We start from the raw sequence: 24,279 nt of genomic DNA on the forward strand, positions 1-24,279 counted from the left end.
TAAATTTCTCTAATTTCTAATACAAAAACTAAGAGGATTTTTTTTAATCAAGTAAGCACTCTGATATTGGGATATGCAAAATCATGTAGATCAACTCCACAAGAGCCTTTTTAGTGAGCCTGTACATTTCACAGTACAGCATCAACACAGCTCTACATCAGCCACAATGCACTACTGACTTCATGAACAGTTAAAACTTCTCAAACAACAAGACATCATCTGGTTCTGGACTACACTTGGTACTTGAGTTGACTATAAAATCTGTAATTCCAGAAACTACAATCAAATAATCAGCTAGATAACACAGGCAACTAAGACATTTCAATTTTTCATAGATTTTTAGTCTCACTAATAGCTGCAACCTTGTGCTTAAAATTTATGGCCTGGATCTTCTTGACACAGGTTGCTAAATTTCTTCATCTAGTGACAGCTTAAAAGGCACTCACTTGTGGAAGAAAACTGAAGTGAAGTAATGAAAATTGCAGGAGTTAAGCAATACAGAAATAAAATATTCAGTCATTTGGTTTAGTTACCAGTGATTAAAACACTACACATCTGAAGCACTTCATTTGTATCTCAGATACCTCAAAATACGTAAATAGTCTTGTGTCATACCCACCTCCATGCTGGAATGAGCTGGAGTATCTCTGGCATCCTCAATTTCAATTCCAAAAGTTTTTGTGCAAAAAATATCTAAGTCACATTAAACAAAAAACTTACTGGTAACTCACTGCTCCACTATTTGATCAAAGAACCTTCATAATGTTCAAATGATGAACACCACCTGTCTTAGAAACCTCTGAAATCTTGTTAAGCCAGCCTTTGAGGCATACTGGTTAAAAAAACCTAAAACCAGTCAGTGCTTCATGTTCTTTAAATAACTCCCTGACTGGTTTATCATTGTCATATGAACTAAACAAAAAGGTCTGGTCATGCCCCACTTTTAAAAAAAGACCTTTTGATCCTCTGTATTGTTCAGCCCTGAATCACTAGCTCTACACAGCATTTTCCAAACACACTTTGTTTCTCATACAAAGGGGATAGCTTATATTGAAAGACTGAAAATAATTTCTCATTAGAACCAGAAACCTGAGGAAGAAAGGTTATAAGCTTTTGTGAGCTTCATGTCTGTAGTCCACAAGCTTTGGGAAACAATTTTGAATCATAACTCAATAGCAGGCAGTACAAAAGCTTTCTCTTTTATATAATGCAATCAATAATGCAATTTCTTCCATCATAAATCTGTAAGCACAGCAGAAGCTAAGCTCTCATAATACCATTGAAACACAAGTTAGTTCGCTAAAATTCTTTAAACATCATAATGCATTTAAAAAATTGCTGTTTGTTTAAATCACAGTTTTAAAAGCCTGCTCTTCCTGACATGCATTACTTTATTGAGATACTTCTATCAGGCTGCCTTGCTCCACAAACACCTGACCTGTGTGGCCCAGGAGCTGTGTGCTTAGACTTCTGTCAACAGACTGTTTGACGAGCAGTGATCAAAGTTGTCCATATTGCATAAATAATCAGTGACTCCTCTAGAATCACTTCAGCGACGTTGGAGTGGGAACACTCAACACCACAGCTACTTCCATATCAGGATCAGCTCAAGCTGGTAATTAGAAGTAAGCTTACACTACCACTGCTTTTCCTGCTACACTTAAGGAAATGAATAGAGGCTTCAGTCTCAGAGAAATCCAAGCTAGCTGTTTCCAAGCCCATGACAGATTCTTGAAAATGCTTAACAGAGAAAACACAGCATCTGCCCATCTAAATTACTTCCACAACTGAACAGCTATATATGTTCAAAACAAACCAAGGGATGAATAAAGAATAATTATACTTACAAGCTTCCTCTTCTGGGGAGACTGAGCTCTTTCTGGAAAAAAAAAAAAAAGAATGAAAACTTTGAGTTAATTTTACTTTTTATTACATATTACTAATTTATTTATCAATAAATGACTGAGGTGGAATGAATAACGAGCTGGCCATTTCCCAGCGCATGCTCAGTGTAGAACTGCACAGCTCTGCTACTGCACATTCACAATGCACAGTCTGGGGTACAAAACTTGCTCATATTCCCTAAACAACCATTGCCTTTGGAGTCAAAAAATCATAAGCACTCAACAGAGCAAACATAACTTTGAAATTCAAGCCTGAGCACATATAAGGCAGTAATTAATTCTGTCCTACATACCTCATCAGCATCAGACCGAACCACTTCCAGAAGTGTGGAACGTGGTGCGCCTGCAGCTGCTGCGGTATGGTCTCACACTCTCATCAAAAGGAAGAATTAATGCCATAGAGTGGATTTTGGGGGTGATTTGGGGTATTTTTTTAGACAGACGCATTAGATGTGTTAGGTATCATCACAGAAAATTCGAGGCCAAACACAACTTCCACTTCCCAGCAGCTTTTTTTTTTTTTTTTTTTTTTTTTTTTTTTTTTTTTTTTTTGGCGTTTCAGCAGCACAAGTAAAGGCAGACAGAGGATTTTGCTGTTTTTATTGCAGTCCATAGCCCGGGGGCATCCCCAGGCGCGGGCATTGCTGGACACGGCTCATCCCCCGGCACTGCCCAGACTGGACACAGCTCATCCCCCGGCACTGCCCAGAATGGACACAGCACATCCCCCGGCACTGCCCAGAATGGACACGGGCTATCCCCCTACGCTGCCCAGAATGGACACGGGTTATCCCCCGGCACTGCCCAGACTGGACACGGGTTATCCCCCGGCCCTGCCCAGAATGGACACGGCTCATCCCCCGGCACTGCCCAGACTGGACACGGGTTATCCCCCGGCACTGCCCAGACTGGACACGGGTTATCCCCCGGCCCTGCCCAGAATGGACACGGCTCATCCCCCGGCACTGCCCAGACTGGACACGGGTTATCCCCCGGCACTGCCCGGGCTGGACACGGCTCATCCCCCGGCCCTGTCCAGAACGGACACGGCTCATCCCCCGGCCCTGTCCCCCCTCGGCCGTGCCCACCCCCGTCACTGTCCCCCCGGCCGTGCCCGCCCCAGCCCCGGCCCCGCGATCCCCGGCCCCTCCCGGCTGCGCTCCCGCCGGTCACCGCCAGGTGGCAGCCGCGGCCGCCCCGGCCCCGCCGCCGCCCCCGATTCCGAGGTTTTTATCCTTAAAACAGGGGCACGGGCGGGACCTCGGGCCGCGCTCACCGCCGGCTGCTTCGCTTCGGCTGAGCCCGGCAAGCACCAGCACAGCCAGTACCAACTGGTTGTGTCAGGGTGCTGATCTACGGGATGGGTTTCTCATCCTCTCTAAGAAAAAAACCCGTTTTTTCACTGAATATTGAAGAAAAATAAATCAATAGAAAAAGAAAATCAAATCCGCAACATTATTAAGGTAATCTCTTTTCCATCTTTAGCTACAGTGTTTGTGCTGACTGACAAGGCTAACAATGTTATTGACAGGCGGTCATTGGTCTGATCAGTAACACATGGGATTTGGCTTAAAGTTTTTCAAATATACCAAAAAGTTACAGCCACTAATAAGTAATATATAAAGAACTTACTCTTACATGCCGTTATTCTTTTCAATTATGAGTTCTCCACAATTTGAAATTTCATTACAGTTTAACAGTACCGAGAAATTCCATGTGTGAATTATCACAAGGCTGACAGCTTACAGCATCGAGAAATAAATTCCTGTCGTCAGACAAACTTGTCAAGGTCTAATCAAAACACTTCAAGTGTGCAAGATAATAAATCATTAGCATCTATAACAGGTTGTGTGGTTTATATTCTAAAAAAGGTACTTCTTCCACTCTCATTTGTTAGAAAGAATTAGTTTCCCACTGTGAAGCCTACATAGCAAGGACAGCTTTTTGCTGCTGCAAATTAATAAAAAAAAGGTAAATATAGGTATTATGTTATTCTGCTTTTGTGGATAGTGTGTTACTTAGGCATGCATATGAATCTCTTTCATCATATGAGCAGCTGTATTTAATTTATGCTTTTTAAAGAAAATGGCACCTCTTGGCAGAAGGCACTGTTTCTATTCAAATGACGTATTTCTGTTTATTCCAACACAGTAAGCCCCAGAAATTTTTAGAATGCATGTATAAAGCTCTGGAATTTCATAGTACTGGATGAAAAAGCAAAACAGTGACCTTTAAATCTCTCTAACTATCTTCTAGTTTTTCAACTTCTGGGGTTCATTTTTACAAGCTTTGCTCTAGTCATTAGAGCTGAAAAGTCATTTTAAGAGAGAACACTCCCTTGCAGCAGCACAGCTCTGGTAATTGTGACTTGTAATTACCAGACATACATCACAAGAAACATGGTCCAGGAATAGGAATGCACAAATCCTTTCCTCTACAGAATGCTTGCTTTACTCAAAAAATATGACCTTTAATACTTCCCATAACGTAGTAATTCAGGATTAAATGCATGCAAGTTTAGGAGGATGACTGCCTGGGGCTTTGTTCCTGAAAGCATCCCTTGGAAATCAGGTTTCCAAATAAGGAAGGAACAAAGTCCTAGCAGATGACATCTCAATGCAATTGAAATATTATCCAATCCACGTAGGAATTGTCTTCATTCTGCACCTCCACCTTGACAAACACGGTGCAGCTGTGGAATCAATAGGCAGTAGTTCACATTTAATACTAGTGTGGTCTTGACAACAAAGAGCACAATCAAAACAATCAATTTTTATGCCTGTTGTTCCACTATGCCTCATTTCATGTTAGTCTTAAAATCCCCTTCACAAACCCTAACAGCCACACAGCCCATCACATCCTGGCCTCTGCAGCACTTTCCCTGTCCTCTGGAGAAATGACAATGCACCCTTCACAGCTCGAAGCTTGTCAACAGCCCCTATAATCCCCCCAAACACCACCATGAATGGTGGGGCCAAGGCAAAAGCACCAAAGCTGGACGTTACACAACCATGAGCAGTGTAATGGTGAGATTCGCTTTTCCCAAATCACCAGGGAGTTTGTGTGTGAAGAAGTTATATCCCAGAGAGAAAATACCTGGAGATGGAAAGAAGGAGGGAGCAGACTGCAGACAACTGCTGAGCTATTTCCTATCTGAGGATGCCCACTGCCAGGAGAACACTGCAGATCTCCAGGGGATCAAGTGCACAATGAAAATGCCTCCCAGAGATGCGGATGCATCCACAGGGTCAAGACTCAGCTGGGTCTTAAGACAGCTCAACACTTCAATGTGTGCAATGAGACCAATTCAGAGTTTGTATCTTAGAACGAATGACAGGGTGATTTCAAATGTAGGAAACAGCACTACAAAAACAGTGACTCAATAATTACGAAAAATGTAAGAGAAAAGTCCAACAGCATTTCACAAGCACCCTATAAAGGCTAAAGTCTACTCCACATCATATATAGTATCATTCAAAGTAGAGATTAAATGTTTTAGTTAGCAAATTATGAGGTAGGTGGTATGATTTAACTGGTTTCCACTCACACCACAAAGGAGTTTGGCATTACATGTCCACATATCCTGAAAAAATAAATCACATTTTAAGAGGTGAGATAACTAATAAAGGAGTGCTGAGCTGTGACTACTTGGTCTGAAACACTATTTACAGGGTGCAGCTGTAATCCTTTCAGTATGCTAGTTTATCCAGAAGGACATTTTTCATTAAAGACCACCCTTCTGATGTGAACAACACGTGAACCTGCAAGATTCCAAACTGCCCCCTCCAACAGCACATCTGCCTCCCTGAGCACTTGTGCTGCCAGTAGCTAAATTTCTATTACCATTATTACTCCAGCCAGCCTCCATGTCACCTGCTCTCTAGGTCAACAATATAACACTCAAAACAGAGGCTTACATTTATATTTGATTTATATGAAGTGCTAAATAGCATAAGAACCTTTTAAAATATTGGTGCACATTATTCACAAAGAACTTTCAGAAGTGGAAATAAAGAACTACTTTCACAGATCCTAAAAAAATAAGGAGTGTATTAAATCTTGCAGTACCCAAATGACAAGAACAGACTGTTCTGAAAGTTAATTTTTTGTACCAGTTCCACATTTCAAGGCATAATTATTAAACATGCAACTTGATCTCTACATGACAAAAGAAGCAGCAGATTTTCAGACAAGCAGTTAAAAAGGAACCTTGGAAAAGAAATTCAGCATCACGGAATTTATAAAAAGCTGATTCAAATATCTGCCTTCAAAAGAGTTCCTTATATTTCCTTTTATCTTAAGTTCATCACCTCAATCATGAGGCTATAAAATCAGTTGGACATTGTATCATGCTACGGAAGAGGTTTCACAACAGAACAGATCCTCATTTTACAGGCAGAAAAGAGGCTAAAAGAAAAAATACCAGCCATTTTAAAGATCATTTTTCTGCTTGCAAAACATATTGCTTAGTACATAAATACTGGAAAATTTATTCAGTCATTTCTATATATTTTTTCTATACAGAAACTGCATCTGAAAACAGGAATGTTTCAGGCAGCAGGAAGAGGACTGGCTTTTTGCATAGGTGTGTGCACACAATATGGAGCGGAAATAAAGTCTGGAAATATATTTGTTCATTGACCTACAATACAACCCACATCGTGCCAGCAGATACGTTATGTTATAAAAGTGTGAAAAAACAGGAACTCATCACTCAAATTTGTCACTTTCTCTCAGTCTTGCAATTTGTCCTTGAATATGTATCTGCGCATATGGCACAGACCCACAGGCAAAGTTGGATGCTGGAGCCTGCACTGATGGCAGCTTAAATGGAGTCCTTGCAAATTAAAATGAGAACCATCACCACACAGGATGTTCCATATTTTTGCCAGAGCAGACAGCATGATTCCTGAGATTGCTTTTGACCTTGGCTCCCTTGCAAGGTAGCTCACTATCAGACCAGTTGGGACAATAGACAAATATTTTTACAGCTATAAGTGCAAATACATTTCAGTTAATAAGTTAATATTTCACAGATGATGAAATTCCACTGACAGTCAGTGACCTGGTACCATGCACTCTTGTTTTAATTTTTTTTTTCCTTTGCTGACTATGTTTGCTTTAGGGTATACTACCAACCAGCAGGGGATTAATTAAATCTCCTTCTATACATAACCATTTGCATTACAGAAATGATATAATGAGGGTTGGAATCTCCAATTCTGATGGAAAGTACAACCTGGCCATGCAAGGACAAACTGTAATCCATCCATCAGATTAACAGGAAGGAATTTTTCATGGTGATTAGGAAAAAAAAAACCACCGCCCCATGCTAAGCTTTTTTTTCATCCTATCAGAATCTGTCAGAAAAAATAATTTCCTTCTTTTCACCATATCGCTGTAAATGGTTATTAAAACCAGCACTTCTCAATTTCTCTGTCTAGAAATGATTACATCTGAACTTGTTTCCCAAACTCATCAGTGAAGAATTTTAAACAGCAACACTAAAACTGTATCTGTACTGAAGGTCAGATGAACCTTTGGAATATGCTGCAGATATTTTCTATAATTTACTGACTTTTTAGAAACTAAATTCAGGATCATACTGTTAGATCATCTGCTTAGCTACAGAGATACTTAAAATACAGAAAACGAATACCCAGCCTCTTGCCAATACCATTCAAAATATTCAGAGGACATGTATTTAATTCCCAGACCTTTCTTTGCACTCCACTGAATTTATGTCTGCCATCACATAAATTCTGAAATGCCATGGATAGCTTAGTCCGTATTCCCAGTACCAGCCAAACTGCCTGGAACCACCCTGCCCTAAGAAATCTCACCTTCATGGTGGCAAAGTGCCACAGCCTCCAGGCAAATGCCTGTGACACCAGAATTGTTAACAGTTTATCTGTGCACCCAGTCCTACCCTAAACATACTACAAGTTCAAAGCAAAATAAATTTATTGTTTCAATTCAATTTCTACCTCAACAGGAGTTGCATGACAATAAAAATGCCATTTGCAACTATTCTAACATAAAAAACCAAATGGGGAAAAAATCCTCAGCTGTTTAACTAACAGGCAGCCCTATTTCTCTAAATATTCAGTATATATCAGTCTTTCGACCCACAGGTCACGAATCAGCAAATGATGCATTTCATGCTTTTAGATCTTCCAGCCTTTCTTTTCTCTTCAGCTTAGAAATCCCTTACTAGTCAGCAAAATAAAAAGCCTTTGGATTTATTTCAAATTAGAGCTACTGCAGAAGGAAATAAAGCTAAAAACCCTTTAAACTTTAAGCAAAATTCTCAAATACAGCAAATTATTTTCCCTCCTCCACCAGCCCTTCTGACTGGGCAACAGAAACTTACTCCTTGGTAAGCAAAGCTAAGGATCCAGGTCACATCTGTGCATTAACCTGTCAAGAATATATGTGACTAGAAGCTTCCCACTAACCTTTCATATCACTTAACCTCAGGGCTTTCCATAAGATTATGGATTTTGGTTACTTGACCTGAAATAATTCCAGAATACATCTCAAAACAGGCAAGAATTCACACTTTCCTCAGAATATTTTCAGCGCCCACTCCCGTGTGTGTATATATATATATATATAATATATATATGTGTGTATTTTAGTAAGCTGGAGTGTCTACTCCATATTTTGTACATTACATCATGTTTTCCAGCCCAAAATACAACATTACACAGTGCACACATGAGCCACAGCTCATGGCAACAAACGGGACTGAAACCACACGTCATGGCTTGGACTGGCAAATGACAAGAAAAACAGCGGATGCAAACCACATTCCCAAGGGATAAAGAGAGAGCTGCCCAGCCCCAGGAAAAGCCACAGCTTTTCCACAGCTGCCACAGCTCAGTGAGCACCCACAGGGCAGGGTGGCACCCACACATCCCTCAGCAGCCAGAGCAATGAGTGACTTCAGTCCTCCAACTCTCATTTGCTCCACAGCATTCATTCCTATCTCTGTTTCTCAGGACCAGGAGCACAGGGTCACTCTGATTTCATGCCCTCAGTCAAGCAGAAGTCTCTTTCTTCCCATAATAAAGACAATTCCCAGTTTTGTATTCAATCCCAGGCTTTTCGGCTGTGGTTAAACAGAGTGGTTTCTCAAAATTAAGACAACCTCTAAGAACCCTGGTCACAATAACAGGGGTACAATAACTCAGCTGTTCAATCCTTAGACATCAGCAAACTAATTTACTATTAACTTGATTGTTTTCCTCAACCAACCATAGAAGCAGCCCTCTTCAAGTACACACGCCAAACTTACTTTAAAATGTTACAGAGCACATAAGAGATGATGTTTTTAAGGTGTAATTTCACCAGCAGGAAAAAGTAATATTAAATATTACAGCTTGAATTTTGCAACCCAGACTCCTAGATGTGGTGCAGAAGCATAGAAAAAAACAGCAGAGCAGAAGAAAAACTATGAATTTACTCTCCTAACAGACAATCCATAAATTGCAACAGCAGTAGTTCCAGAAAACCATTATGATAACTTATTTCCCAAATTAAACAATAGCAGCAACCCAAAATGTGTGTGTGTGTGGCAACAAAATAAAAAGCAAGACACATGGCAGTCCTCTGTAAATAAAAGGTTATACTTTAAAACCTGAGAAATAACACCAATAATAAATGCTCCAAATCTTCCTTATATATTTTTCACAGATTAGCCTAAAGGCAAAGGAATACTGAGAGTAATAAAGCACACAGCTTAGACAGCTCATTAATCTTTCTCATTACTTAATTCTAGTTTTACAAGGCCACAGAAGCAGATTCCTGATGTGTGAAAGAGCCTGCCCAGCACTGAACAGTCATCCCAAATAATGGAAGCAACTGTTCAAAATTCTCTTTCATTTTGCCAGACGGCGCCAGTTTCAGAAATTTAAGTCAAAAGGTCACATAATGCACAATTTCAGAAAATGTAGGAACGAGTGTCATCTTGGAGCTGTACAGGACTGCAGCTGTAATGCTATTGTTAGAAACCACTCTTAAAATTACTCTGTCTTGACTTGCACCAAAAATTCCTTCAAGACTGGACATGCAGTGGTCATAAGGAAACAGTCACAGCTGCTAAAAATGCCAAGAGCATTACAAATAAACAAATCCAGTTTTATTCTCTCCCTTGTAGGCTCATACTAATATTAATCTATGATTAAGTCAATTGATATTTCTACTATACACACATCTACTCCTTAAAAGGTTGTTTCTAGACAAATTAACTGTCATCAAGGCTACCTGACAACCAATTGGATTCATAAAATTCTTTAAATATCCCTTGAAACTGAATAACCAAGCCCAACAAAATTTTGATGAGTTCAGAACCTTTCTGGTTTATTCTACCTAAAAATTATATAAAACAAGGAGCATCTCATGAAAACTCCAGGCCCAGCTCATCAGCTCACATCAACTCAGTGCACTGTTAATACAAACCATGAGCAAAAATCAAAGGTTGCCCCCAAAATTATATTGAAATACACTGGTATTCTATTATATTGAAATAAACTGGACATTTTTCAACACCGTAGTTGAAGCAAGAAAAGGCACAGGTCGGTTCAGAGTTAACGTCAGCAGCAGGTCTCACCCACCAGTCCAAAGTCTGCCAGGCTGGTTTCTCACCAATTCCCCAGTTGTAAAGTGTTTGAAAGCAAACAGGCAGAAATTAAATTGGGTGGTTGTTTTGGAGAGGCACTCCCCATGTCTCCAACTGCTTTGTCAATGTTAGGCCAAGATTTGTGACACATCGACAGAATTTTATCTTTACAATTGTCTGTTTCTCATTTAATTTAGACAAAAAGAAAAATGTGTCAGGCTAGTGTTGCCAGACAGCTGGACAGCTTGGCCAGCCCCAAAATAAGGCCGAGTTTCCTAATAGCAAAGCTCTGGGAAAAAGTTCCAGGGAAGAGAAACCTTTTAGTTCTTCAAAAAGCCTCAACAATAAAGGCTTCCATCCTTCCTTAAAGCTGCATCAAGTCCATTCCACACAGATATGGGAAAACACTCTCAGAAATTGAAAGCATAAGCAATCAATTTTAAAGATATTTAGTAATTAGTCCTAAAAGGAATTCCAAGCAAATAAAGCTCCCTTGCCTTCATCTAGTTTATGACTGATAGCATCTGTAACCTCACGTGGCATCCATTAAGTTCAGTATTTAATTACATCTGCTCTGACTGGACATTATTTACAGAACAAGCAGATGTAATTTTCCATTGCTTAGCTAAGCTACCTGAGGCACTTCAGCCTTCCCCTCTCAAATCACTGCTTCTCACAAAAACACGGAAGGAGGGACAGACATTTTCTGATCATTTTCTGCAAAGGAATAGTTACAGGCCATCATCCACTTAATGAAGAAATCTACATGCTGAGCACCATGTGAAAATGTGGAATTATCAGAGCCAGACAGTATTTACACCTTTGTAAGCAAACAAGAGAATTTGAACTTCTCTTTTGCCCTCAAAAGTGAATAGTCTCTGATATTGCATATGCCTGCTGGGCACACTGGAACATAAACCTTTGACAAAAAGCAATGAAAGAAAGGGCTCTGTTGCTTCATTCCCCCAAAATAAATACTTTTTTACATCAAAAGCAAAAGCCACAGATATTTGACATTTACACATATTATGTGTATAGGAAGAGATATTTATCCCCTGGATATATAAGGTGGTTACACACCTAGGATAACTCATTTCAGTTATAACACAAAGCCTTTATACCACAAGTTTTTTATTACTAGTTCTGAAAAACAATAATTTTAGTGAAAAAACCCAAACACTGAATTGGAACATGCTTTCTTATCATCTTTCACACATGCTTTCAGACAAGTTAGTGGTTTTTTTTTTTTTTTTTCTGCTTAGGCATATTTAAATTCATCATAAAGACAAAAAATACATTAGAAAAAAGTAATTAAATGGTGCTCTCAATTTCAGTGAGACAGAACTGTAATAATCACCAAGTGAACTCTAATTTTAAAATTACAATCTTATATTAACTTCAAGGGTTCAACAGTGCAGCAATGCTCTACGGTGGAATATAAAATGGGAAACTGCAAAATGGTGCTAGGCCAACCTCAGCATGAATTTACAGATCAAACCCAGTGTGGAGGAAGTCTTCTACAGGTGTAGGTAAGACAAACTTCAGGCTTAGAAGAGGCAGAACATATCTCTCAAAAGCAACATTTATTGCCCTCATAATGAAAAACATGTGAGGAACCATAGAAACTGACCAACCTCATCCCTGGGCATATTTTTAAATAACCCCATCTAGCCCTGTCCTTCAGGTGTATCATAAATTCTCCAAATGTTAAGAGAACTGAAGTTTTTGGATCACTCTGATTTCTCCTATGAAAAAACATGGGATACATCTAAGCACCTTTTACAGATTTATTTATGAACAACCTTACATTTAATATAGTTGGATAATTGAGGTTTACTCAGTGCCAAGAGATCTGTTTCAGAGTAAAGGAAAATTCACCCCCAATTAAAGCAGTGGTAAAATACAGGCACTCACTCCCAAAGCACAGATCTGAGAAAGTGCAGACTGTGCCTAATGACTTTTAGTTCTGATGGGCGATTATTGTGCTCTGTAATGGACTGACAGAAACAGCTGATTCTATTACAAGGACATGTTCTGGCTAGGATTCTCTTTCTGTTGCATTTAAATTATAAATATGGGCTCTCTTGAAAATACATCAAGACAAAAGATATTAATCAATATCTAAAACTTCTGCCTTGTGTCCTTTACCATACTTCAGATTAGAACAAACACTGACTTCATCACCAGGAAAAGCCTTGCAGGTACTCAGGACTGTAGCGTAATTTCTCTTTTGTACATTCCTCTTCATCCTCTACTCCCTTTAGAAGAAACTGCAAGTTTTTTTTTAATTCAGCTGTTGGCTTTAAAGTCAGGTTTTAAGGTATATTCCTGTTTGCATTTATGGATACAGAAAAAAAAATTCCAAAGACTTTGCAAAAGTCTGAAAATTCATCACCAATTGTCACTGAACAGTCTCTTTCTTCAAAGAGGATTTGGGAAGGGGCTTTTCCTCAACTTGACAGGTCTCAAAACTGTAAGTCTAATCAATGGCCTTGTTCACACTTTCAGGTTGAATTCAATGCATGATTAAAGCATTCAGCTCAGAATAGCTTCTGGGGAGCCAAAAAGTCTCTAATACGATGTTTTTAACTCGATGTCTGTAATGTACTATAGGAGAACTCGAATACCAGAACCAAAGTCCCTGCTCCTCTGATACATATTTCATAAAAGCAACAAAAAAATCTACTCATACTGAAAGAAAAAGCAGCATGGAAACTGCAAACTATCTAACAGGCAAAAAGCTTCAGCACATGGAAGCATTTAAGTACAAAAGTAGTGTGAGCACCTAAAAACCAGGTCTATACCTGTGCACAAGCCTTCCCACTGTTGTTTTTGAAGTTTTGTTGTAATTTTCTTTTGTCTATCCCACCTCACTAACAATCAGCCCCAACTCAACAGCTTTTTTTCAGAGCAGAAGTTACAATTTTGATGTGCTGCTACGTGCATTAGAGTACTTCCTACACAAAGAATGTTTGCTGTGGACGATTAAACAATTCTTATGATGAAAACTAATGAAAAGGAAAAAAACCTTATGAGACTTTGCACTGAACTTATTACATTTTTGTTTGAGAGGGACCGAACTGCAAAGAAATAACAAAAAAGATGGAAGTTTAAGTGACCATCTGTGAAGAACTAACCTAAATAGCTTTCAAAGAATGACTCAAGGTTTCATTTCCTGACAGCAACCATCTACCCATGCTCCTTGGTATGATAAGTTATCTTCTTCATCAAGAAAATTCTTGGTTTATTTCCCTTGGATGTTTAACTCCTTAATCCCTATTTCAACAATGTTTTCTCTCAGGCAGTGCTACCACAAGCTGTACTGGTGCTTTCAAATTCTCACAACAGAAGTGCAGCTTCAGCAGCCAGAACAAAGGATTAGTAAAAGCATTAAAGGGATCCTGCAAAATCATTCGGTGCATACACAAAAATTGAATGAATTTCACTAATTCTCCTCCAAACATCAATTCTGTGATAACTTACAATTTTCATTTCAAAAAAACAGTTTAGAAACTGATAAAATAGTTCCAATGTGGTCTGACTGCAACAGGCTCAAAGCTCTTTTAATATATTTCACTTTTCTGTTTCTCACAGAGTAAAAAGCACTGCAAAAGCAAAGAAAAGGCAAGATTGTGAGTCCCATTTAAATCCTTCTCTTGTAGCTGAGATGTTGCTCCAAATTCACCACTGTATTTTAAGCATTCAGTTTACTTAGGAGGAAAGAAATTTGGGAGATTTAAAGATTTATGCAGACTTTGTATTTGTTGAATTCAGAATTTTAACACCAGAAAGCAAACCCACCATCTAGTCAAGGAATTACAGATGACTGGCTGTAGGGGGATTTCTCTAACACACACACACACACAAAACAAACCCAGTGCAGCTCCTGGGGTAAATCCAGATTTACGTATGTGCTAAGTGACAATTTAGACTTAACATCTCAAATCATCTTTTCTCACTTACATGATTTTAAAAAAAAGGTGTGTCACAGGTACCACTTCATTTTCACTGTTTCTAATACCACAGTAACTTCATAAATAATGAATATTTCTTTTCTGCACGTCACTTAATTCTATAGAAGTATTTATCTCCAAAACAAATTTAAAAGTCAGGTTAGTATTTATTTAAGAAGAATCCTAGGATGGCTTACCTGGACACAAGAACTATAAGAGATTGGGCAAGGAAAATATTTAAAAGCAGTTTTTCAGATGTCATGAGCCTGGTGTCTTACCAGGTGAGGCCCTGGGAAAGTCTATTGCTTTCTTAACATGGTGTTGGGTTATTTTTCAGATGAAGGTAAAGCAACTCAAGTCATATTCCCTCCCCCACCTGAAGCTGTAAGAAGCTGCCCAGCATTTATGTCCAGAGTGCTTAAATTGCTATGTACAGCCAGCTTAAAAAATAAAATCAATAGACATTATGCCTACTTATTTAAAAATCAATAGACATTATAGATTAATAAAATATTCTTTTCATTTTCCCATTTTCATTTTATTCTAATTGAATATTTATAGCCTCTCTACCCAAGTTTAACATTAAATGCAAATGGACAGAGGGCATTTAAATGTGTACTGGTTCTAGGAAGCAGAATCTGTACTGTTATATGAACTTGAAAGAATTATTTGTAAAATTACCATACTGAGGAGAGCAAAGCCTTTTTTTCTTAATTTTAATACTTCAAGTTTTCCTAATTTCAGTGTACTTAAATAACATTCCACTTCCTGTTCAGACCTAGAAACTATTAAAGCAAATTACTTTTTTAAGGTGTAAGGACCAAAAAAATAGTATTTTCAAAACAATATTGGAACCTCACTAGACAAATGTCCATTAATTTCAATGGAAAAGGTGGGAAAATGGGTTCATTGTAGTGTCTGAAAATCTCCATCTATGGCTTCCTTCATGCCTAGAAGGTTTTTGCTCCACAGATTCACATATTCCTATCAAAGCAAATAAGTCTCCGGAGCCTGGGAAAGACAGAGAACAAAAGAAGGGCTCAAAAAGCCAACAGGCAAATAAACAATGTAATAGCAAGATACAAGAAAGGGAAATGAATCTGTCTACAATGCCAGGGAGCTACCACATGCAATACTAGGCATCAAGCAAAGCAGAACTTACAAGTGCTTCTACATTAATTCTTGAAGCCTGAAAAATAAAACAAAAGTATATTTGGCATCAAACAGCCACCCTCTGTAACAGGCATTCCACACACCTGCCACACGAGGATAATCTATGGGATAATGTTGGCAGTATTTACTTATCAGGACTGATGGATTAAGCTGTGGGAGTTGGGAAGATGCTCTGCAGATGAAATCTACCAGGATAAAAATATTACAGAAGAAATAGATCACAGAATCTCTTTGGGCAGGAAACCCAGCCTGTAAAAGCCAAAAACACAGTTCCATGGCTGTGCTACTGATTCTCAGTTAAAGGCAATGGCAACAATCAGGAAACAATTAATAAGACCAGGGAAACTACAAAGTTAGAACAACTCACAACAGTGGAAGCTTTCGGTCTGGGCCAGTGCTTCACCAGGGTAATGGGAGACCAGTCTGAACTCCAAAAAGAGATGCTTTTTTTGGGTTTGTCTTCAGCCTCCTACACTCCTTTTTAGTGCCCACAGCATGATTCTGTCTTGACTGGGTGCAGTTTTCCTCCTGGGCAGAAGTCTTCACTCCCAAAGAGCTGATCAGCTCCTGCCACGCCTAATTCTTTTTACTCCATTATGTTGTTGTCCATTCACACGGCCTGCCAATTTCTTGTATACAGATTCTCTCACATACAACTGGCAAACATTACAGAGAATGTTATCACAGAAACCTTCTATTTCAATGGCCCACTTGGCAACCTCAAGTTACCTCAAATCCTCCCTCCTTGAACCTCCCACATAGAAACCTTGTTAACTGCATTTGTTCACAGACTCGCCCACTATCACCACCAGCTTGCCCTTATCCCTGGGGATATCATCTCTGCTGCAGGAGCCTCCTCAGTACAGAAGGATGCACTGACACTGTCTGGAGGGTGGATCTTGTCCAAAAGGTCAGGTCCATCCTCAGCAGCAGAGCAGAGGGGGTGCCCCTGTGCTGTCCCTGCAGGTCTCACCTCTGAGCCTCTCTACTAAGTTTGTCCAGTTTCAGTCACTTCAAGAGCAAACCTGTGCTCTTAGTGCTGAGAGCTCCCTGAACCACACACACAAACACGCTGAAGACCTGTTACATCATGTGATCTGCATTCTCTGCAAAAACTGGAGAGCCCTCCACTTAGACACCAGATTTTTACTTGTGTCTTATGTTTAACAATGTGTTAGGTACTGGGACCTGATGCTAATGAAGCTTCTCCTTTAAGTAGTAATTAAACTTGCTCTCCTCCACTCTATTCTACTTTTATTAAGTAAATTAGAAATAGGTGAGATCTTTCCAAAAGCAAGTTTGGGGTTTTGAGTTTATGGGCTTCCTCTTAAATGCTGACTTGAGGCATTCTCTCTTTGCTGATGACAGCCAACATTTTTGTTGTCCCCTGTTCAACGTACAAATTCGAAATTTCTTTTACTTTCACTCCTGCATCTCAGAACTGGTTAGGCATTCTCAGTACCCCAGGTGATCAAATAAAAAGCTGGCTAATGTTGTAGGTGCCTCAAAAACCTCACACACAGAACTAAAAAAACCCAAACAACCAATGCAGAAGTTCAAAAGCATGTTGCTATTTTATTACAGCAAAATGTTAAACAGAAGTTTGAGATTTGAGTTTTCCATTTAGGTTGAATTTTCCTAACTTAATTCCAGCATACACTGCAGTAGCAGATACTGCACAGAATCAAACGTGGATTTCCTATAAATCCTGGCAATGTGAGGAATTTATCAGGCAAGTGGTCAATACAAAGCCAGAATCAGGATATACACAACTACTCACACAGCCACACACAGTCAAGCTAGCACTAATTTGAAAAAGGACAGAGGACAAACTGTGAAGGCAATGGACAGCTGTAATTGGGGAATAAAAGGCAAACAGGCTGCTAGGCAGCATCAAGGACGGGATGGAACATAATATGGAAATTATTATAATGGCATTAGCTCAATCAGAAGCACATCAGCAGCTATGATGCCATGTCTGGTTCTGGGCATATCATTCACAAAGAAAAATCCCAGACTCCTGGCCAAGACAGCTTGCTACCATTCTTGAAATTCATTTTCCTATGGAATACATACTTGTGCCTAAAACTAGAAAAAACCTTCCAACCACCAGCAAGCAAGTTTTCGTAAGAAAGGAAATAACTTGTCTTTTTAGCCAAAGGAGGAGAGGTATCTCCAAATGCCTGTAGTATGACAGGACTGCCTTCCAAAGCTCAGCAAGGAGTGCCATTTATCTAAAATGAATATTCAAATGCTGGCAGCCATCATCATTCCAGCAAAAGAAGTCTTTGGCTGTAGTGAGGACAGTCTCATGGATTAACTGAGAGAAGAATTCCCACAGAAGGAAAGCTACTCAGAACAAAGGACAATGCTGGCATAAAAAATGATGCATACAAATAGGTGTGTGCAGAAAACGGAACCTATAGATTTCTGATTTTCAGGAGACTATGCTTGTCAAACAGTAGCAATGAAGTGCTTAATTTCTCTGTGGTCCTAAAGAGATACAACTGGCCAGTGTATATACATTATTTCCCACATACACACTATTTCTATGAATACACAGACAAAGAAATTCTGTTTTCCTGGGATAGATGGAAAGTTCACACATTTTCATTTATATATATATGAACTTCAAAGACGCCACAACAGCAAATTTTGTTCTAACGCACCACAGATTACAGTATTATCTCTAACACCTTCTTTTACAACTGACTTCTTTCTTTGGAAAACAAAAGGCTTGAAAGCTACAGGTTTCTGGAATGCATTTTCTAGATGTGCAATTTATGGAGGCATTCATAAACAGCCTACAATATATATAGCAGGCAAACTGTGAAGGCTTAGGGCAAGAGGAATTTTCCTAATCTGCTTAAGCTCAGGATTTTTTTAGTGGCAACATGGCTGCTGCTATATGCCTGTGTCTCCCTGTCCTAAGCCTGTTTGCTTTTTGTTTTCTGTTCAGTTTGGTTCTCTGGGGGGGTTTAATTGTTTTTTGCTTTTTTGTCTTCATGGTAGGATTCCTTTATTATCTGATTTTACGGCTGCCATTGCCATTTTCTGTGGGAGCACTTTTTTGTTTGTTTTATGGCCCACCTTCAGTGAATCCTCTTTAGTACAATCAACCTTTTTAGCTTTTTACTCCACTTCATTATTCTACTGCACTACAGTTTACTTCTGAGGGATTTGCTGCAAGACTCTCAGCCCCGTGTTCCAGCAAATGAGGACTACAGGAGGACCCATCTACTGCTGATATACAGAAGTCTCAGTTGAAATACCTCTAATGCCATAAATGTGTCATTTGGGACGGATGGAGCCAAATCACTACATCTTTTCACAAGAGGCTGCACTCCAGGAGTAGGAATCAAACTCCTGAAGACACTGGGGATCAGGATTTTTTCCAGGAGAAGGAAGAGCTACCAAGAATCCGAAGGCTTCATCATTTGACTGCCATTCCACCAGTAACTATTATGAGCTGTTACTTCAGGTTTTTGCATCTCTAATCACTGATGTTTTCATCACTGAAAAAGGAATTAGTACCTTTATGTTAACCTGTGAAAATATTTACTTGAATTTTGACTTGGTCATTAATTTTCATATTGCACATACTTATTATATGGATTTTGGAAATACACTGGTTGATTAATCTCCACCATTAATGTTGCAACAGGAGAGTGACAGGTCTCTCCTGAACAGCTTCTGGAGATGAAGATGCAATCTTTCTTAACTGAGAAAGGATTACTTCAGATCTAACTCTGATTGCTGGCAGTATTGTTAATGCATCAGCATCTTGTATTACGGGGAAAAATTAAAATTATAATTCTATGTATTTTGGAGAAAGTTCTACTTTGTCCAGCATCAGGAAACAACAGGAGCTACTCTGCTTTTCTTTTAGCATTAGCTTGTTATTATGTCTTGTGCATCAGAATACAACCTTCCATGTCCAAAAATCAATTTCTTGTACAATTATGTCTTTTCTCTATTGAAAGAGAGAGAATTGCTTTTAGCAAGTGATCGTATTTAATATTTCACTGTTAGTGCAGTTTTAATCTCTTCCCTGCAACCTGAAGTTACTATTGCAATCTCAGTGGTATGCTGGCTGCCCTTAAATATTGCAAGTGAGTTTTTCCTATTGTTTCAAGACTGTCCTTGAGGAACAGCATAAATGGTCTTAATTCTCAGTTAATTCTCAAACTGTCTGCAAACCAAGCCATGGTCAAATGACTGGAGGTGATCAGGTAAGGACAGGATACAAAGCTGCCCCATCTCAGTCATTTGCAGTAGGTGGCCACATGCACAGCTACAGCTGCAAGTCCATTAAAAGCCTTACTTACATTATCTTAATTAACTTTCTTAACACTTGCCTGCTCTGGTGAATTCATCTGAAGTTGAAGGCTGACTTGTGTTTCTATTTGGACTCCAATATTGGAATAATGTTCTGTTTCAATTTGAAACTCCATCAAATTGACAGCTTTTTTTTTTAATGGTCGAGATCAAAATAGCACAGATGAATTTTTACCTGTATCAAAAACAGGAGACCTTATTTACATTAGTAACATTAGCACATTTTTGTACTGTTAGTACTAATGTTTGTATTGTTCTCATTGAGCTAATACTGCACATTGTCCCCTTATCATAGTTCTACTTTGAACATTGTCAGTCCTGTGGCATTAGGTATTTTGTAGTATAAGTGTACTATTTCTTATTTGATACTCATATTTTTACTTGAATATTTTCATGAGCTGATCTCCATGTTATGATTTTTTATTTCTGTGAGACGACTCATACAGCTATTACATGAGTTCTTTAAGGAATTATGATTCACATTTTGATATCTCTTACACTATTTAACATGTGTCAAAATAAATAGTAGAAAAATCCTTTTTAATGCAAAAGAATATCTGCATGGATATTGCACAAATCTTTATCAACCGAAATATTATTTGAAGATTTCCATTCCAAAGCAATTACCACTCCTGCAGAAGAAAGCAGCTGATGAAACAGGGGGCAGAAAAGATCAGTACTTAATCCATTATCACATCCCAGTAATGCTAATCTAGGTGTAAGATTAATTTGGACTTCAAACATATTAAAGCAGCAAAATAAGATTTGCTTCCAGAAATGTTCAAAAGACAGTATATCCATATGATCAGATTCAACATTTACTGCAACCTTTCGTCCATAATACGAATTCGAAACTAACTCAGATGTTTAATAAAAGATAATACAAATAGATGATGTATGGATCACTTATAGGACCCAAACATGGATTTTAATATGGGAAACAAAATTTAATGAGATCGTCTTCTCTGAGAGAGCAATTAAAACACAAGAAGCATATTTCCAAAGCAATCTCTTCAGTATTTCTCTCATGGAAACTTATTCAATTATTCAGATGTAGCATTTTGTGGGTTTCCACCTATAAGGTTTCTATTCTTTTTAATTCTAAAAAGAATAGGGCTTCTCCTAGGAACTTGACAGTTACTTGATAAATCAATTTTAAAAACATTCGGTTTAGCCTGCCTGACCTTAGAAGTTGGTGTATTATTTCTAAAGTAATTTTTTCCAAACACAGCAGTTCAATAACCTACCAGCTTATTTCACAGCAGCAATGGTGAATAACCTCTAAGCATCTTACTACTGTTAAATCCAAAGTGTTTAGTTTTTCATTTTTGTTTCCCTGACTTTGATTTCTGTTTAATTTACAAAGGCAAACAATTCCTAGCAGGTTGACAGCTATCTCTTTTTACTTGGGATTTCAAACTGCTCAGTTTACCTGCCACTGACTCAAGGACTCATTTCGCTGTAACAAGAATTAACACTGTGCATAAAGATTCACATGGGAAGGCATTGAAAGGCTCTGGACCTTCTGGGTTCTTACAGTTCCTACAGCCTGCCATTTGGATTTCATCTTCCTGCCTCCCTAATTTTCTGTTAACTTCACAAAGCTCTCACCCAGCCACTACCAAAATGCAGGCTCAAATATATACTTGTCTTTTACTAACAGCTCCATGTCCCTCAGCGCTGGGGACTCCAGAGCAGGGCAGAGAGGCAGAATTCTCTCGCTCCCCTGCTGCCCAAGGGGCTCTGGATGCAGCCCAGGACACATTTGGCTCTCTGGGCTGTGAATGCCCCATGGCTGGGGCATGTCCAGCCTCTCACCCACCAGCACCCCCAAGTCCTTCTGGGCAGGGCAGCTCTCCACCTGTTATCTCCCAGCCCGGATCTGTGGCTGGAATCGCCCCAACCCATGTGCAGGACCTTGCACTTGGCCTTGCTGAACTTCATGAGGTTCTCACAGGCCCATTTCTGACACATGTCCAGGTCCCTCTGGAGGGCATTGCTTCCCTCCAGTGTGTCACCCATGCCACTCAGTGTGGTGTCACCAGCAAACTTGCTGAGGATGCCCTCAATCCAACATCACCAAAAAAGTGACATCCAAAATCCAACATCACTGCCAGTCAGTCCCAATACCAATCCCTGAGGAAACCCCTCGTGACTGGTCTCCACTTGGACATCAAGCCATTGACCACAACTCTGGGTGCAACATCTATTTCGACTTTCATTTTTCTCCCATTATCTCATTTTAATTAAAAAATATTTCCTCTGAATTTTATTTAAAATTTTAACCTTTAAAAACTAATATCATGCTCAAATGCTGTGAATGTTTATCTCTACTTTACTGCTCTCTCATCTGCATTTTATGATCTTCACGGCTACTTTGATTCCTTTGGCTACATTTTCTAAGCAAAAATCTTCAAGAAGCCCTTAGTTTGGAAAAATCTTTACCCCATTCAAGGAATTAAATACAGGTTTTTTACTACAACTTCAAATATATTTATGATTTTTTTTGTCTTTATCGGTTTTCATTTTCCGTTTCCTTATGGTTTTCTGGCTGCTATGGAACAGTTTAGAACTACACAAAAAACAAATGGTAGATTCAGACAGGAAAAAAAGAGGGCTGATTATTGAACAGTAAAGTGGATGTTACTTCAAACAGATGAAAAATAGATACCTTGTCCAAATATATCTCTTTGCATGGTTGAAAGACTGAGAGCAGAAGCAAGATTTTAAGAGAGGCAGGTTAAGTAAAAGCCTGTAATATTGCTCAAGCTGTTCCAAAATACAGTGCTTAAAACCAATTTATAGCCATAACAACTATCAATCATGATCTGTTACACTAATAATAGGATTTTATTCTAGTTTTGCTTTTTGAAAATTGGAACACATCCAAGATGAAAACTGGCAGAAGTTTTTCTCCCTTGCCTTTGTGTCACATAATACAGTCCCTAAACTTGCTTCTTACACAAATATTAAAGAGGAATTCTTTTTTTTTTTTGAGTGTTCTATCAGAACTAACTCAGCATTCCAAACTGATTTCACATCTATTTGGTTCACCCATCCTAACCACAAGTTGTTCCACACAAGACCAATGTAGATTTATGCCTGTTCTTGGTTCCTGAAAACAAACAGTATTTGTTCATTTTTTTTTTTTAATGAACAAAAGTCAAATCAACCATTCCCACAAGAACCTTCAGCAAAGACCCAAAAACCCAGCCCAGGTAAAAAGGTGACCTCTTTTTATTTCTACGGCTTGCTGGCTTGACTTTTCGGGATTTGTTTTGATTCTTTTTCAAGAGAGCAGGGGGGCTCTCAAAATGCCAACAGGAATCATTTCAATGCGTTCTAAAATCTGCCTTCTAGGAGTTCAGAAGCACTAATTCTTCACCAAGAATACTCAGGGAGAAACTGAGGTTGCCAGCTGGGGAAAAAAAAAGGCAACCATTCCATTTAAAACATCCCTTCTGCTCCAAAGTGGTCAGGTTTCATTTGCACAATGCACCCTGCTGACGTTAATTTAGCAGCCCTCTAATCAAGCTCGCTTCCTGAAAGAAAAACAGAGAATATTGAAATGATGGTTGTTAAACTCCAAAGTTTTCAGAAAACAGAAGGAACTTCGTTATAAAACCTCCTTTTGAGTCCCATTACACAATATGCACAATTCTGTCTGACTTCACCTGCGGAACAAGTGGGATCTGATAAAAGGACTTGCACTGTGGCACAACGATAAATGAGGAATAAGAAGGGGAGGCAAAGCCCTCTTGTGACAAGGCTTTAATCTGCCTACAATAGAGAATTTTTTACAGTTCCAAAACAAAAAAAAAATAAATAGTTGTTTCTTGAAACATTCACTTTCACCTGATATCGGTCATGAGCACGTAAAGAGACCCAAGACACCAATACTGGAGCACTTTGTTTCAAATACCAGGGTCTATGTCATGGGTATTTAAAGCCATCTTACCTCAGGATAAACTAGGTCACCTGAGGATTAAGGGGTAAATGAATAAAAGCCATACACCAATCTCCCAAACAATATAATACAGCTGTTCCTGGTTGAAAGGTGAAGTTAGTAAAACCCTTTGGTAGCATTATATTGTCTGCCAAAAAACACAAACAACAAACAGTAATCACTTCATCCAGTAATTCTCTTATTAAAGACCAAGAGAACTACTGCCTCCCAGAAAGAACTTACTTGGCACAGTGACCAGACTGACCTTCTTTGAAGTCACTGCACCTTTACCTCAAATGCTATTTTGCTTGATATGTTTTTAAACAGAGAAAAAATATCTTT

The 24,279-nt window shown here is 38.9% G+C and overlaps 2 protein-coding genes across 6 annotated transcripts in view; one reads left to right on the plus strand and one right to left on the minus strand.

Moving 5' to 3' along the window:
* Positions 1-24,279, plus strand: part of PRDX1 (peroxiredoxin 1) — a 354,741-nt gene that overhangs the window by 146,571 nt on the left and 183,891 nt on the right. The gene's annotated exons all lie outside the window — the stretch shown is intronic.
* MAST2 (microtubule associated serine/threonine kinase 2) overlaps positions 1-24,279 on the minus strand; it is a 186,510-nt gene that overhangs the window by 103,597 nt on the left and 58,634 nt on the right. For all 5 annotated transcript variants that reach the window (XM_066324943.1, XM_066324946.1, XM_066324945.1 and 2 more), the window contains exon 4: positions 1,848-1,879. In XM_066324943.1, coding sequence (XP_066181040.1) covers positions 1,848-1,879 — 32 coding nt within the window. The remainder of the gene's footprint in view (positions 1-1,847; positions 1,880-24,279) is intronic.

Source organism: Sylvia atricapilla, chromosome 9 (assembly GCF_009819655.1).
Source record: "Sylvia atricapilla isolate bSylAtr1 chromosome 9, bSylAtr1.pri, whole genome shotgun sequence".
Classification (NCBI taxonomy): Eukaryota; Metazoa; Chordata; class Aves; order Passeriformes; family Sylviidae; genus Sylvia; species Sylvia atricapilla.